Raw genomic sequence first — 14,331 nt, forward strand, 5'->3', positions numbered from 1 at the left:
ACCACTCATGCAGAAAGCTCGGTGGTCATAAAGTGCTATTGAACCTCTTTTTGTTATATTTTGTAATGACTGCAGCCCCTCAATAAGAAACTCGATACTGAAAATTGTGGGGTGGTTAGTTATAGACTAGGCTCCCGCTGAATCGCGCTGCTTTCCTTGCCTTATTTTGGGGCTTTGCTAGTAGTTACCTCCACTCTCCAGAGTCGGAGGAAGGGCATCTTTTTTTCTACATATTCTACACATAAAGAAGTGCATGGCACAGTAGTGCATCCTACTTGGAATCCCAGGTATCCTCAGGATTCATTTACAGTTGCCCTTGTTTCCCCGAAGTCATCTGTGGTCGGATATCATCATTTTGGGGTTGTTGTGTCCTTCCCAACGCCCACATTGTCACCAGGTGCTTCCCCGTTGAGCTGGGGAAGCTGTGGTAAAATTTGTCTGCTGTGGGAAGGGCTCCAGGGAAGCAGGACGAGAGGTTTCCCCCAGGACAAGGCTGTCTACCCAACACAAGCGTCGATGACGGCTGGTTTCAACCCTGTGTTTTGGAGGAAGTGGCGATTGAAGGAGATGGGCAGCAACGACGCTTTGAACATCCGTGGTTCTTTCATCCATGGTTCCTCCATCCGTGCTTCCTCCATCCATGGTTCCTCCGTCCATGGTTCCTTCCAGCACCCCAAGAGCCAGCACAGGGTGGCCAGGGCTTAGGGATGATCAGGCCAAGGGGAACCCCTGTGATCTTCTTGTCTGACCTCTTGCATGACTCAAGCCGTGGTCGTTTCTTGAATTAGTTTCTATCGGAATGAGGGCGCTTCCTTCTGAAAGGCATCCAGCCTTGACTGGGATGGAGAGAGGCAGTGATGGAGAAATCGCTGTAACCTTGGGTTCGAGACGATAATGACGCTCTCCAAACGCATGTCTAACTGCTAGTCAAAGCCTTCCCAGCTCCAGCTTTCCCCAGGCTTTGGGTTTTTTTATAAATTCATTAGCGAGGGCTTTTTCCGTCAGTCCTGTGCAGTGTTATGGGCTCGCGGACTGATCTAATAACCCCCGAGCCTGCTCTTTGCTAAGCTGATAAGACCGAGCTCCCGATTCTTGGCGTTGTGCTCCCAGTCTTGCCTTCCAGCCTTTTAATAACCCTCGTGCTGCCTCTCGCCTCCTCTTGCTGTGTTCGTGGGTGCCAGGTTTCGCACACCCTTCTGCCTGGGAAGGCCGAAATTTTCACTCCTGTCAGATTTAGCCATTTTTCATTAGTTAATTCATTTCTGTTGCCACAGTGGTAAACTCTCTGCTATTAATTACCTTCAATGTGCCCCAATCTCTGGGAGCTGCTGCTTTATCCAGTGGGCCCACAGCTTTTCCCTTCCTTCTTTCACCTTAAGCATAGAAATCTACCTCTGGTGATGCTGAAATTGCTTGATGGCAGTTTACCCCCCAAATTAATATTTTTTTTTTGTGTGTTAATAGTCTGTTCTCATTACTATTTATTGTTCTTCTCCTTTCTCCCTGAAAATAGAGACAGGAACAAGTCATACATGTGCTTCATTTCTCTGATGAAGCTTCTTTAATAATGACTGCTTTCAGAAACAGGATGGACCAAAGTTAAGATGAAAATTAGAAGATCTCTAACGAATAAAAGAGAGAAAAAAAAATCTGGATTAGGCTTTCACTTGAAATAGAGAAGACAAAAAGGGAGAAAATAAAAAAACAGGATTTGTGGGACTTTGCGTAATTTGGCGTTGGCGATTTCCATGCATCCTAGTTGGGTGTCACGGATCTTTGCGCTAGCCTGCTGATTTTTCCTTAGTGGATGCTGTGTGACTCTTGCTTTGGCTTTGTTCTCAGATGCTTTGTGGAAATATAACCCTGTCTTTCCCAATTTATTTAAAACTAAACTTGTCATCTCATAAAAACGCCAGTTAGCCAGGATCTGTTTTCTGTAAATCCATCTTGATGGACATTAATTGTGTTATTATTCTTCAGTTCTTTCTTAACAGAGTCTTCCATCATCTGTTACTTTGTCTCAGATCGATACAAAGTTGGGAGGCCGGTAATTGCCTTGGTCATTCCATTTGCCCTTGTGCTGGTCTGGGGACTGGGTTACCTTTCATTTCATCTTCTCCCAGAATCCCAGAACAGTTGAGGTTGGAAGGGACCTGTAGGGATCACCCGGTGCAGCCCCTGCTCCAGCAGGGACACCCAGAGCACGGGGCACAGGGTGGCATCCAGGCGGGTTGGACATCTCCAGAGAAGGAGCCTCCACAGCCTCTCTGGGCAGCCTGTGCCAGGGCTCTGGCACCCTCACACCAAGGAAGTTCTTCCTCACATGGACATGGAGCTGCCTGGGCTTCAACTTGCACCCATGAGCCCTTGTCCTGTCCCTGGCCACCACCCACAAGAGTTTGGCCCCATCCTCCCTACACTCTCCCCTCAGGTGTTTGTCCATGTTGCTCAGATCCCTCTCAGCCTTCTCCTCTCCAGGCTGGACAGGCCCCGCTCGCTCACTCTTTCCTCACACCACAGATGCTCCAGTCCCTTCAGCATCTTGGTGGCTCTGCGCTGGCCCCTCTCTGGCAGCTCCACGTCCCTCTGGTCCTGGGGAGCCCAGAGCTGCCCCCGATGCTCCAGGTGCCTCCCCAGGGCTGAGCAGAGGGGCAGGATCCCTCCCTGGCCCTGCTGGCCCCGCTCCTCCTGCTGCAGCCAGGAGCCCATTGGCCTTCTTGGCCACGAGGGCCCGTTGCTGCCTCCTGGGTAACTTGGTGTCACCCAGGACTCCCAAATCCCTCTCTATGGAGCTGCTTTCCAGCAGATCAACCCCTAATCTGTACCGATGTCTGGGGTTGTTTCTCCTCAGGTGCCTCTCCTCAAAACCTCTCTAAGGTTTTGGAACCCCCAAAGCTCTGAACATTCACTGAAAATCAACGTTATGGCCTAGAGGGCTTTTTGGACAGGTTTAAAAACAGACATCCGTATTTTTCATGTAGCTCTGGAGTCATTTGTAGCTGCTGCTCAGCAGCTTCCCAAGTTCTCGTTGGGGTGCATCGGTGTTTGACTATTCAGTTGTCACTTCACTGTTGTTGCATATAAGGAAAATTTTGTGAATTATCTTCCAAAACGTATCAAAATTCAGATTTTTTTTTGCCATAAATGTCTTGGGACCTGCTTAGCTAACGCCTCTGTTTTTCTTGAGATCCTATTGCTGCTCAAGTCAGCCACCTTGAGGTAGAATTGTCTCAAAGAAGAATTAATGGCAGAATGGTAGTATTTTAGGAAGAGATCCTAGGTTTTTGAAACAGTCTCGTTTTTGTGCTACAGCAAGCAATTCACCCCACAGCATCCATCTTAACTGAGAATACGTGAAGACGTGAAATATCTTTGAACTGATGGCATGGAGCATTTTCCGAGCTCAGGCTGCACGTACTGATGGGACCTTTCAAAATCTGAGAATTCAGTTCGGCCTCCAAATCTACAAATATTGCCTTTTTAATAAAACATTTAATCTTAATTTTCCTTCCCAAAGGGTGGTGGGGTGAAGAGGGCTTCGTGCTCTCGCTTGCTTTGCTCACGTTGATGTAAATGTGCTACACGGATGGCAGGATTCAGCCACTGAGCAGCGAGGCAACAGGCCTCGTTGGAGATGAATGGGATGTTGCAAACTTTGCAGTCACTCATAAATCTTGCCCTACGTGTATGTGATTAATGTCTAACAGAGTTTTTGATTGATGGCTGAGCAACCACCACGAAAGCGTTATGGGACCAAATCATGAAATCCTTTACGTTACTGTTAAGGAAAGCTCCCGTTTGCTTTGATAGGCAGAAAAGTGCCTGGCTAGTCTTTTGTTTTAAGTGGATTTTGAAGTTCTAGCTTGCTGCAGCTTTTAATAAGTACATGATCAGGCCACAACTTCCCCTGCTGAATTAGGATGCTTATTAAAGTGCCATGGAAGGAGTGACAGCAGAGCAGCTGGGCACCTTGGGCCATCTTGGCCAAATAACTTGGAGTCCCTGTCTTCAAGCTGACTTGCTTCAAGCAAGTAGCTAGTGAGATTTTAAACCTGTCTCATGTTAATAGTGTCCCTTAAAAAGCAGAAGGGTTTTGCTGTGGTTGGGCTGTACATTGAGGACCTCTCCCTTAATGTACGACCAAAAGGGAGAGAAGTTATCATGGGTCTCCCCTGCTCGTAGAGGTAGTGATCTTGTTCTGAAGAAGCTCTGCAAGTGTTGACTATGGCACAGCAGAGCAAGATCCGACCTGGTGCCATTTCCACCGTCTCTGATTTTAGTAATTCGAGTAGGTGAGAAGAAATGGGAATACGGGAACACAGAGTTAATTGGTAAATTACTGTTAAAAATCATCACGGCGGTTGTTGTGCCTCTTACCAATAAGGGCGCGTTTCAAAAGCTTGGGCTCTGGTAAAGGGCTGAGGTCCTTTTAGGAGTTCAAATCAAGTTGTTTTTGTTCATATTTTTTCCAAGCCATCCTGAATTGTTTCTAATTAGGGGCATTATATCGTTTGCTTAGATGTTTATTCCTATGTAATTTGTTTACCGCACAGCCCTGGTGAATTCTACATTGTTGTTAGAGGTGAACACAATCGTAATAGTCTCCACATAGGTAAGATTTTATGAGAATAAGTGTTGAATTTCTGAAAGTTGTTTTTTAAGGGGGTTGTTTTTAATTTCATTGTCTCTCAAGATATAAATGAATACTTGGAATCTGTCGAATTGGTCAAGTGACGAGAAGTGTTTTTACCACGTTGGTGACATATAGGCCACTAGGATCTCGTTTCTGAAAATGAAGCTTGGGTTTTGGTGCTAATTGCAAACCTTAAACGTCTTTTATTACTTTTCCAGCCTTCAGCCCTCTAGAGTACACGAGGATCCTTGCTGTTCACGTTGTGTGGCGACACTGTTTTATTCCAAGCTTTACCTTCTTCTCCCTTCTGTTTGCAGATGCTGCTGACAGAATACCTGGATATGAAGAACACGCGCGCGGCCTCGGAGCCGTCCGCCCAGCTCAGCTACGCCAGCTCCGGCAGGGAATTCGCAGCCTTCTTTGCCAAGAAGAAACCACAGAGGCCGAAGAACCCCTTGTTCAAGTAAGTGCTGGCATGATGGTAACACCAAACTTTTGCTGTCTCTGGAACCTGGAGCATTGGACAACGCTGGTTGCTAGTAGAGTTTTGCAGTGTGGGCATGGGACAAACTTTCAGATGAAGACGTAATGGCCAAAGCTGAAGCCTCAGTAAGATCCCTGTTAAGGATTCATCCTTGTTGTTCGGCATGTAGCTCTCTCCGTGTCTCTTCTCAGGGCTGGGATCCCCTTATATTAGCTCCTATAATGTGTGCTGTAATACTTCATGCCTGTCTTTGTCCCAGTTAAAATCAAGTCGTGGTAAAGAGGATGATAAAGAGGGCTGGACAAAGAGAATTAAGATAACTGTGTAATTGCCAGATAGACTAAGCTGCTAATCCTATCACTAGTGCTTTTAATTTGGAGTGCTAACGGGGTTCAAAGTGGAAGGAATCAAGTGGTTGGGAGGGGAGTGTGAGGGAAAGGATGAGGCCAGGTGGGCAAGGCAGAGGTTTGGGGGAGCTAATCCGACATGCAAGGGCGAGGAGCATCACTGAGCAGCCGTGAAAACCTCTTGTGCTTCCCGCTCTCGCAGGATTAACTCCCTGTTATCACCTCCTCTTATTAGAAGGTTAAATGTGGTAGAGAGGATTCCCGAGGTGTCTCCTGACCGCCAGCCCAACCCCTGCTTGTTGCCCCCAGCCCTTTCTTATCACTCCCATGGCTTGGGAATTGCGCTCCGTGGATTTGCTCCGGCTTGCAGTTGTCTGGAGCCAGGCAGAGCCGCTCACCTCTTGTCACCAGCTCTGTTTTCCCCTGCATTTGCGCCGTTCGCGACAGAGGCGTGAGGACGTTCCGTGTCACCCCCGGCAATTTGAGCCTGTATATTAGTTTGTCAGCAGAGAGTGAAGACGGGTGTAATTGCTTAAAGTGAAGGGGCCTAACCTCGCAGGGAAGAACGTGTCCCTTAACCACTGCTGGCCGCGTCACCGAGGCGCTGCCGCCACCTCCGTGACAGCGGCGCTTATTGGGATCTCTCACTCGGTTATCGCTCTTCTGTCAGCTGTCACCGTATCTCTGGAAATCTCTGTCGAAATGGAATTTCTCAGCCCGCTGAGGGATGTACATGTTTGATGGAGTGTTATCCTCGTCTCCTCTCCCGTCTTCCGTGCTGTTCTCGCCCGGCTGCAGGGCTCTTTTTCTTGCCTTTCCATTAGCGATGGCCAAATCGGAAGCGCCGTCCACTTGTCATCAGCCTCTCCGCATTGCGGCCCCTCGCTGCCTGGGTCTCCTAGGGCAGGGCTCCACCTCGTGTTTTCCTCACGGATCAATGGAATGTGCTTGTCCCATGCTAACTTTTTGGAAGCTAATTTTATAAATACCAAGCACCGCTGCTGGGTGGGGGCCTGAACGGAGGAGCGTGAGCAGCAGGAAGAGTCCGGACTCCTGAATCGTGTCCGTTTGTCCAGAGATAGTAGCAAGAGGCTTTGGAAGAGACTGGGATTTGCAAGAGACTTTGAATCATTGTTTCCCTATCTTTAAAATGAGTAGACTTCTCAAAAGGAGAGTCCTGACGTGCAGGGTTGTTTCATGCTGTGTGTGTTTAGGTTGGGTTCGCAAGGCAGAAGTCAGGCTTGGAAAGGAGTGGATTGTATGAGCAGATGTTGAACACCCAGCACATTAGTCTCCATCTTGGCCTCAATTATTGTAATTACCTGTTAAAAATAGGTTTTCTTGTTGGGGGATCAGCACAGGGAAAGGAAGGGATTACACGAGCAGAGGAACTTATGGAAATACGAACTTGCTGCAAGAGCAGAGGAGGGGAAGATGGAGGAGTGAAGTGGATGGTTGGGGGAATGAGATGAACGGGAGAAGATCCAGCAACAAATGTCCATACAGTGAACCCAAGGAGTCATTTCAATCACTCTACCAAAATAACATTGGTGGCAGTGGGAGGAGCTCGAGGTTTATTGTTTTGCTTTGCCTTGACCTGAAGTTTCTGCTTTGGATCTCTGGGAAGAGATGGAGAAGATCCCTGGAGATCTCTGGGCCGTGGTGATAATGTTGCATTTAACATCTCGCTCTGGGCAAAAGGCAGCGCCTCATAAACACAGAGCCAGGAATTTATTGTTAGCTTAATTAAAGTGTTAGCTGCGTGTTGCGTTTTGATAGATTGTTATTAGTCTAGTTGCAATAACGCTAACGCACACGGTCCAAATTAATACAGAAGAGCCTCATTAATAATAGTACCCTAAAAAAAATCTTGCTCATGTCTCTATCGTTTTCTCTGTTTTGATGCTCGGTGTCCCCCTGGTTGGTTGTCGAGGCTGAAGGGAGTCAGTCCTCAGCAGAAGGGTGCGGGAAGGGGTCTCTGGCGAAGCACCAGCACCCGCAGGTCCTCACCACGAGTGTGATGTCCCCGGTGGGGTTTTCTCCTCCCCAGTCATGGGTCCAACCACCTCCGGCCACAGCCGGAGCAACCGGAGGCCCTGGGGTGTTGGGTCAACACGGGGCCTTCTTCTAGCAATGGTCAAAATTGCATTTTCGAGGTTACACAGATGGAAAACGTTTGTCTTTTCTTGCGCCACTGCTCGTGGAGGCTTGGAGCCACAGAATAAACGATCAATATTTTATTGCTCCTTAGTCTCCAGGAGAATATTAATTTTTCATCAGTGGCTGCATTGATATGCCAGCTAACCATGGAGAAAGCGTTAGTTCATGGCTTTGGGTGGGATTTGAGCAGCTTTGGGCCGTTGCTGCTGGGGAGCCTGTGTGCAGAGCTGCCCCGGTCCCAGGTGACCGAACAGGACACGTCGGTCATGGAGCTTTGCAGGGAACATGAGCTAAGGTCTGAAATGGCTCCAGCACACAGGGAAGCCCTGCTTGTTTAGAGGGAACTGGGGCTCCCAAGAAAGACACTTCTACAGCTGATTGACTGGAAACTTCATTATTATTTTTTTTTTAATTACAGGTTTGAGTCCTCCTCCCATGCGATTAGCATGAGCGCCTATTTGCGGGAGCAGAGAAGGGAGCTGTACAGCAGGAGCGGAGAGCTGCAAGGTGGGGGAATGGAGAGCGTGTGAGTTTGGCTAATTCCCTTCTGCACGAGCTGCGTGTGTTGTCCATGCTGTGTTAAAGAGCAAAGACCCTTCTGAGTTGCCACAACACTGGCTAAATGTCAACAGATTATAACCTGTGTTCATTTATTATTGTGGAGCAGCTGAACTTCTTGCTGTTCCCTCTGTACTTCCTGCAAAAGGTCCAGGTCTTAAAAGATACTCATAAGGGTTGGATGAAAGCGAGCTCACCTGCAGCATTGCTTTTGGGTACTTAGAAGTGCCCTCTGTCTGTCTGCTTCCTTATCTGCAATTTCTTTTTACGTGTTGGTGCCAAATGTGCTACTTCTGCTGGATTGTTTTACCATCTGAGCTCAGTCATCCCATTTGAAGGCCTGAGTTTCTATTCCGTGGATTAAGTGATCAAATTTTTGTACAACACTTAAAGGAGAAGGGTTTTTGTGCTAGCTTTTAATTGAGGATGTTTTAAATTTTCGATGGTTGTTTTTTTATACCAGTTAATTGAGGACGTATTTTAAAACAGCTCTTCCTGGGTCCAGGCCTTGTTCCCAACGGGCACAATCTGGATCACTCCAGATTGGCTCCTTATTGAACCAAGAGGGACCTCATGGTTCCTCTGGAGCGCTCTCCAGAGGGTGCCAAAGCTGGGGCCTGGGAGGCACAAAGGAGTAAAGGAATTGGGGAGGACAGGGACAAGATAATATCACCCTTTAGGGATGAATGGGAAGAGCTCAAACGTGATGCAATAAGTGACAAAAGAAATCCACGTAGGGAGTCCATGGGGACAATAGATGAGATGACTTTGCAAAGAAATCTTTGCCGTTTCACCATCAAGAAAAGTTTCCCTTTGAACTTTATGTTAAAAATGTGCTGCCGTCTCTCCCTATTATAAGTGGCAGCTCCCTTTTAGGGAGCTCATTAATCCTCCTGAATCCCAGGCCACAGCAAGATGTGCATTTTGATTTTTTTTTCTCTTTTTTTAACCCTTTTTGAAGGAAAATGCAATTTATTTGTTCAAGCGGGCGCCCAGAAGGCAGGCGCCTGCCCCGCCGTATCCACAGCCGTATCCACAGGGATGAGTTTTCAGAGGGTGCCTTGCTAGGGAAACTTTTCCTGAAAAGATCTTCAAAGAAACATATGTGTTTTAAAAAAAAGTTTGGCTCATGCTGTCTTCTTGAAAGCAGAATTTAATTAGAATAGTCTCCAAACGGCTGGAGATGGAGCGATGCTTTTGCTTTGGACTGGGATCGTGTGGGGCATAAGGCACACGTTACCCCTCCGCGGGGAAAGGGCCCTGCTGCAGGTGATTTAGAGGGGGAAGGATTAATTCTTGGGTCTTTTCCATGGAAATTGGAGGAGGACAACTGATACCTTGTGGTTTTTTTCCTCTAAGCTGGACCTACAAATTCTGTCTCCTTTTGGGCTGACGTAGGTTGTGGGCAGCAGGATGGTGTCAGAAGCAGCTTCTTCTCTGCAGAACAGAAACGATTGCTGTTGAACTTCCCATTTTTCTTCTTTTTCCCAAGAGCATGCATCTTGGCCATATTCTAGCTGGAAAATTTGCATTTTCCTCCATAAGAGCCCTCCTGCCATTTGTTTGCCTATGGTGTTCTTGATACCATCTTAATAAATAGGGTTTGATATTGCCTTAAATAATAGGGCGATATTTTAGAAGCAAGTTCTTGGCATCAACAGTGCAATGCCTGAAGCCTGGCTGACTCTTAACACTACTCCTGCGTTAGCCACGACGCGGTGCTTGGCGCTGTGAAGCTTTGTGGGTGACGGGCTGTGTTGCAGAAGAAGCCAAACCCGAGCTCATTTCATCTTTCCTTCCCATTCCATCCAGGGTGCCCCTTCATTGGGTGGTGTTTCCAAGGCCCAGGGCCGCAGCGGGTGCACGTCCCAGCAGGAACTGTGGCCTCAGAACGGCTGAGGGTGGCAGGGACCTCCAGGGATCACCCAGTGCAGCCCCTGCTCCAGCAGGGACACCCAGAGCACGGGGCACAGGGTGGCATCCAGGCGGGTTGGACATCTCCAGAGAAGGAGCCTCCACAGCCTCTCTGGGCAGCCTGTGCCAGGGCTCTGGCACCCTCACACCAAGGAAGTTCTTCCTCACGTGGACACGGAGCTGCCTGGGCTTCAACTTGCACCCATGAGCCCTTGTCCTGGCACTGGCCACTCCATGCAGCCACGTTGGATACTCATGGTCCCTGCAGGCTACAGCATGATGCCCTGCGAGAAATCACTGCTTGTGGGGATGCCCGTAGTGTGTCCAAGCCCTGGAAATGTTCACTTATTATCCTCATGCCTTCAGTGTTTGAGAAGTTGTGCCCTCCGTATTTCTTTCTTAAAGTGATTTATTCAGTTTTCATCCAGAACACTCTCGTGGAGGTGTCTGCTTCTTGCTGTTAAACCTCGTGAAAATTGGGAGTGAATTCCCTTTGCCTCACTTTTCTTAAGTCTGAGTTTGTCAGAGGTGCTTTTAAAATTCCGAAAACACTTTTAGAGTTTAACTTTCCCCTTGGTGGCTTTAGTAGAGTTTATAAACTTACATCTATTATATAAAGTCTAATATGTTTAAGGTGGCTAGCAGCTCAGCTGTGTTTGTTATATATAAGATTTTTTTTGCCAGCGATGACTTGTAGAAACATTTTTATTATTTCTGCATCTCTTAACATTGACCACGTCCATCTTCTGAATCGTAGTGGATCTTGGTGGAAGTTTGGCCCTCGCCTGAGTGGTTTGGGGGGAAGTCTGGGCTTTGGGTTACACGTCCATGAGCTGTTCCACCACCCTTGGTGCAAGGCTGGATGTTCCTGACTCGTGAGGCTCGCAGGAATTATTTCTATCCAAAAGGAACTTTGCTAATGGAGATTTTGCCGGCGCTGAGACACAACGTGGTGGCAGACGGTTCCCGAGCTGACAAGGCCTAAGGGCAGGTCTGGGGAAAACACGAGTGTTTGTGGGTGCTTCCAAATCCGCTTTGGGAAAAGCCCTTGGAGACGCTGGAGTCATTTAAGCGAAGGAGGGGATGATATTTGGCCTTGTGCTGCTCCCCGTGCCGGGCTCGGCAGCGGCATCGGGTCAGACGGGGAGACTCGGGCTCCCCTTTTTCTGCTTTCCGGTATTAATGCAGTCGTGCAGTGCAGCCCGTGTGAGCTCCCTGCTTATTTCCTCTGCGTGTGTTTTTTCTGCTTTAGCGGATTAGCTGCACTGTCTCTTCAAAGGCTATCCAATCAAGGAGGGGTTATTAAAACCGGGGTGCTTTATGACTGAGAATTAATTAGAGCCGCATTTTCATGCAAAACATCCAATTTTTTGATTAGCAATGGAGCAGGGCCGCAATTAACACTCTAGGAAGCTTAAATTTCCAGCATTTTGAATCTCAGGAAATGAGATTATCAAACCGGGGTCAGGCACTTGACAGAGAAAGGGGGATTACGTGTAAAAAAATAATTTGTTTCTTAATTTTTTTTTTTTTTGCCTCTGAGATTGTTATTAAAGCTGCAGTGAACCCGGGAGGAGGACGACAAGGGGGATGCCCAAAAGGGGAGGCAGGAGAAACCCTCTGATTCACTGTGCAAAGAGCTGCCCTCGTCCCAGCAGTCACACAAACCTGCCAGCCCGGGGTTTGCAGCAGCAGGTTTCAATGGGCTGGTTGGTCTTAGCCTCTTTAAATAGGTGCATTTGGGGGGGTTTTAGGTATTTTATGTATTTGTACCTTACAGGAGGAGAAGGGATGCTCTTAATGGACACACGGCTTCGTCTCTGCTCCTTCCAGCAAGGATGGGACCTGCACAACGGGCAAAGCTATTGCATCCTTTTCTGTGTTATTAAGGGATAAATTATTAAGGAAGCTCAGTCTGATCTTGCAGCATCAATTTATCCATAACAGGTTGGACCACGTCCAGGTATAGCAACATAGGCCTAAGTTGTGTTCTGCTCCCCTATTGTGGCCTTCCCAGTGCGATCTGATCTTCAACTCCAGCCCTTTTGTGTTTTGGAGCCTCTTTTAGGGCTACTAAATCCATCCTCAGCCTTGGCTTCAAGCTCTTCTTCCTTGAATCTTTGGCCCCGTGTTACTCTGCTCACAGCAGAACCAAGTGATTCCAGTACTGCACTGTGTAGACTGTCAGGTGTCACATTCTGCCTTTCCTCCTCCTTTAGTATGAAAAACACAACCACAAGGATGTCAGGATCCTGGAAATCAAAGCTGATGGGATCAGCTATGAGCTCCTTCCCCAGCTTTGATTTTCACTCTTCACGGCTCTTCCCACGTCAGCTCCTAGTGTGGAGGAACTGAACCATCCCGGGTTAATTCCATGAGTTACTTATGTTCCCAATACCTGTTAGGGAAAGCCCATAGGTTTTCATATATCTAATTGTCCCTAAATCAACTTTATCTGCATTGGTGAGTATCTTTCCTCCTTTTTCCTTCGTGTTATCCAATGCACATGTTTTTCTTACAAGATAAAGCCCGGGTCAAAATATTATAAATAATGTTTTCCTTTTCCAAAAGCTGGTGGAAACTTTTCATCAATAAAATATCTACGATACAGTCAATTAAGTGCTTGTTTCACTGCTCTGTAATAATTTATAGTTAGCTGGTGTGGAATTTGACTTGCCAAATGTGAAGCAGTCATCCTGTTCCTGTGGGACTGTTGGTGACCACATTGGCCAGAATTACAGTATATATCCTCAAAGAGATTTATATATTAAGAGTTCCTTCTAGAGAGATTGTTTCAGGTTGAACGTAGAATTCACTCTGAAGTTGATATTTTGCATTTTATAGCTCCATTATTTAAATCTGACGTGATAAATCCTGTGATCTAAGACGCTCCGAGGTGCTTGTGCTTTGTGTTGAAGTCTTGCTTACATGTGGTTTTTTGGGGAGTTTCAGCATCCTACAGAAATTTGCCCAGATTCATTCTTTATGCAAGTCAAATTCTTGTTTACTCGTCTGCGATTTCGGGAACTTTGTTTTCACAAAGTTAATTAGCAAAACAGTAAATACTGTGCAGAAACATTGCTTTTATTTCCCCTATTTGATAGACTTGCTAATCCTAATTTAGAAAAAGAGTGGAACTGAGTTGTCTGTGGAGACTGAGCTACTACAACTTGCTGTTTCTGCTGATTTTATGTTCCCCAAGCTGAGACCCCTCAAGAGAGTCATGAGATATCCCGAGGGCCTGGGGATGGCACCAGGTACCCCCAGGGTGAGGGTGGGCACAGGAGCAGTTGCTCTTGCCCTGCTTTAGAGGCAAAGATGAGTTTCATCTCTATCATCCTCATGCCCCTGCGCGGTATTTGAAGCCCCTTAAAATGTGAAACCATTATTTTTAATAATAATAAAAAATATATACCTGGGACAGCTCTATTAGCATTTAGATTTTCTCTCCTTTTTTTTTTTTTTCCTTCACTTTGACTGATGTCCATATACATTTTTTACACCGAAGATTTTTTTATCTTGGTAATGTTGAAATGCAACTTTGCGGTGCCGGAGGAGTGGGCAGCCCTCGAAAGCCCTGCTTTCCAGGGGGGTTAAAGCCATTTAGGTGAGCATGAATTAACATTTCCCTTGTCTCGCAAAGGTCACCCGTTAATTGAGATTCACCGCGTTCTGCCCCAAACCTGGGTTCCAGGAGACCTCTCCTCGCAGAGGAGGCACAAATTGGCAGCATAATCTCATCAGAGGCTTAGGTTATATGGTAATAAATCATTCAATTCGAAGCTAAAGAAGCTGCCACGGAGCATAAAACACACCAGATGCTTCAAAGACTCGTATGGCTTCGAGTTTGAGTAACAGTTGGGGGATCCGTAGATGTCTTAAATTTCGCTTAATAAGGACAAACTGTTGGGGGAAGAAAGTCATTCTTTCTTAATTAAAGGATGGAAATATTACTTATTTGGTTCTATGTTAGCTGCCATCCATTCTATCTATACCTTAAATATGAATTTAAGGTGTAATGTCACAATCCTGTAAATCTGTGTATGGTGTTTCAGAATTTATCGCAAAAACAATCGTATATCCATTGTGCCCTGCCTTTCCTAGAGGGATAAATGTGTGCTGAGAAGGTGATTCCCTTCTGCAGAATTAAGATGTAACGTTAATCAATAAAGTAACATGATTTACAATTACGAAGGCGCAGAGGCTAACAGTTTCTGAAGTGCTGCTAGGACTAC

At 46.8% G+C, this 14,331-nt stretch overlaps 1 protein-coding gene across 1 annotated transcript in view; it reads left to right on the forward strand.

The window, feature by feature from the left end:
• Positions 1-14,331, forward strand: part of EXOC4 (exocyst complex component 4) — a 301,672-nt gene that overhangs the window by 77,442 nt on the left and 209,899 nt on the right. Inside the window, exons 8-9 of the mRNA XM_088531798.1 lie at positions 4,951-5,096; positions 8,043-8,131. Coding sequence (XP_088387924.1) covers positions 4,951-5,096; positions 8,043-8,131 — 235 coding nt within the window. The remainder of the gene's footprint in view (positions 1-4,950; positions 5,097-8,042; positions 8,132-14,331) is intronic.

This window comes from Tinamus guttatus, unplaced genomic scaffold (genome assembly GCF_059628265.1).
Source record: "Tinamus guttatus ecotype Peru unplaced genomic scaffold, ASM5962826v1 Tinamus_guttatus_pri_ptg000434l, whole genome shotgun sequence".
NCBI classification, from domain to species: domain Eukaryota; kingdom Metazoa; phylum Chordata; class Aves; order Tinamiformes; family Tinamidae; genus Tinamus; species Tinamus guttatus.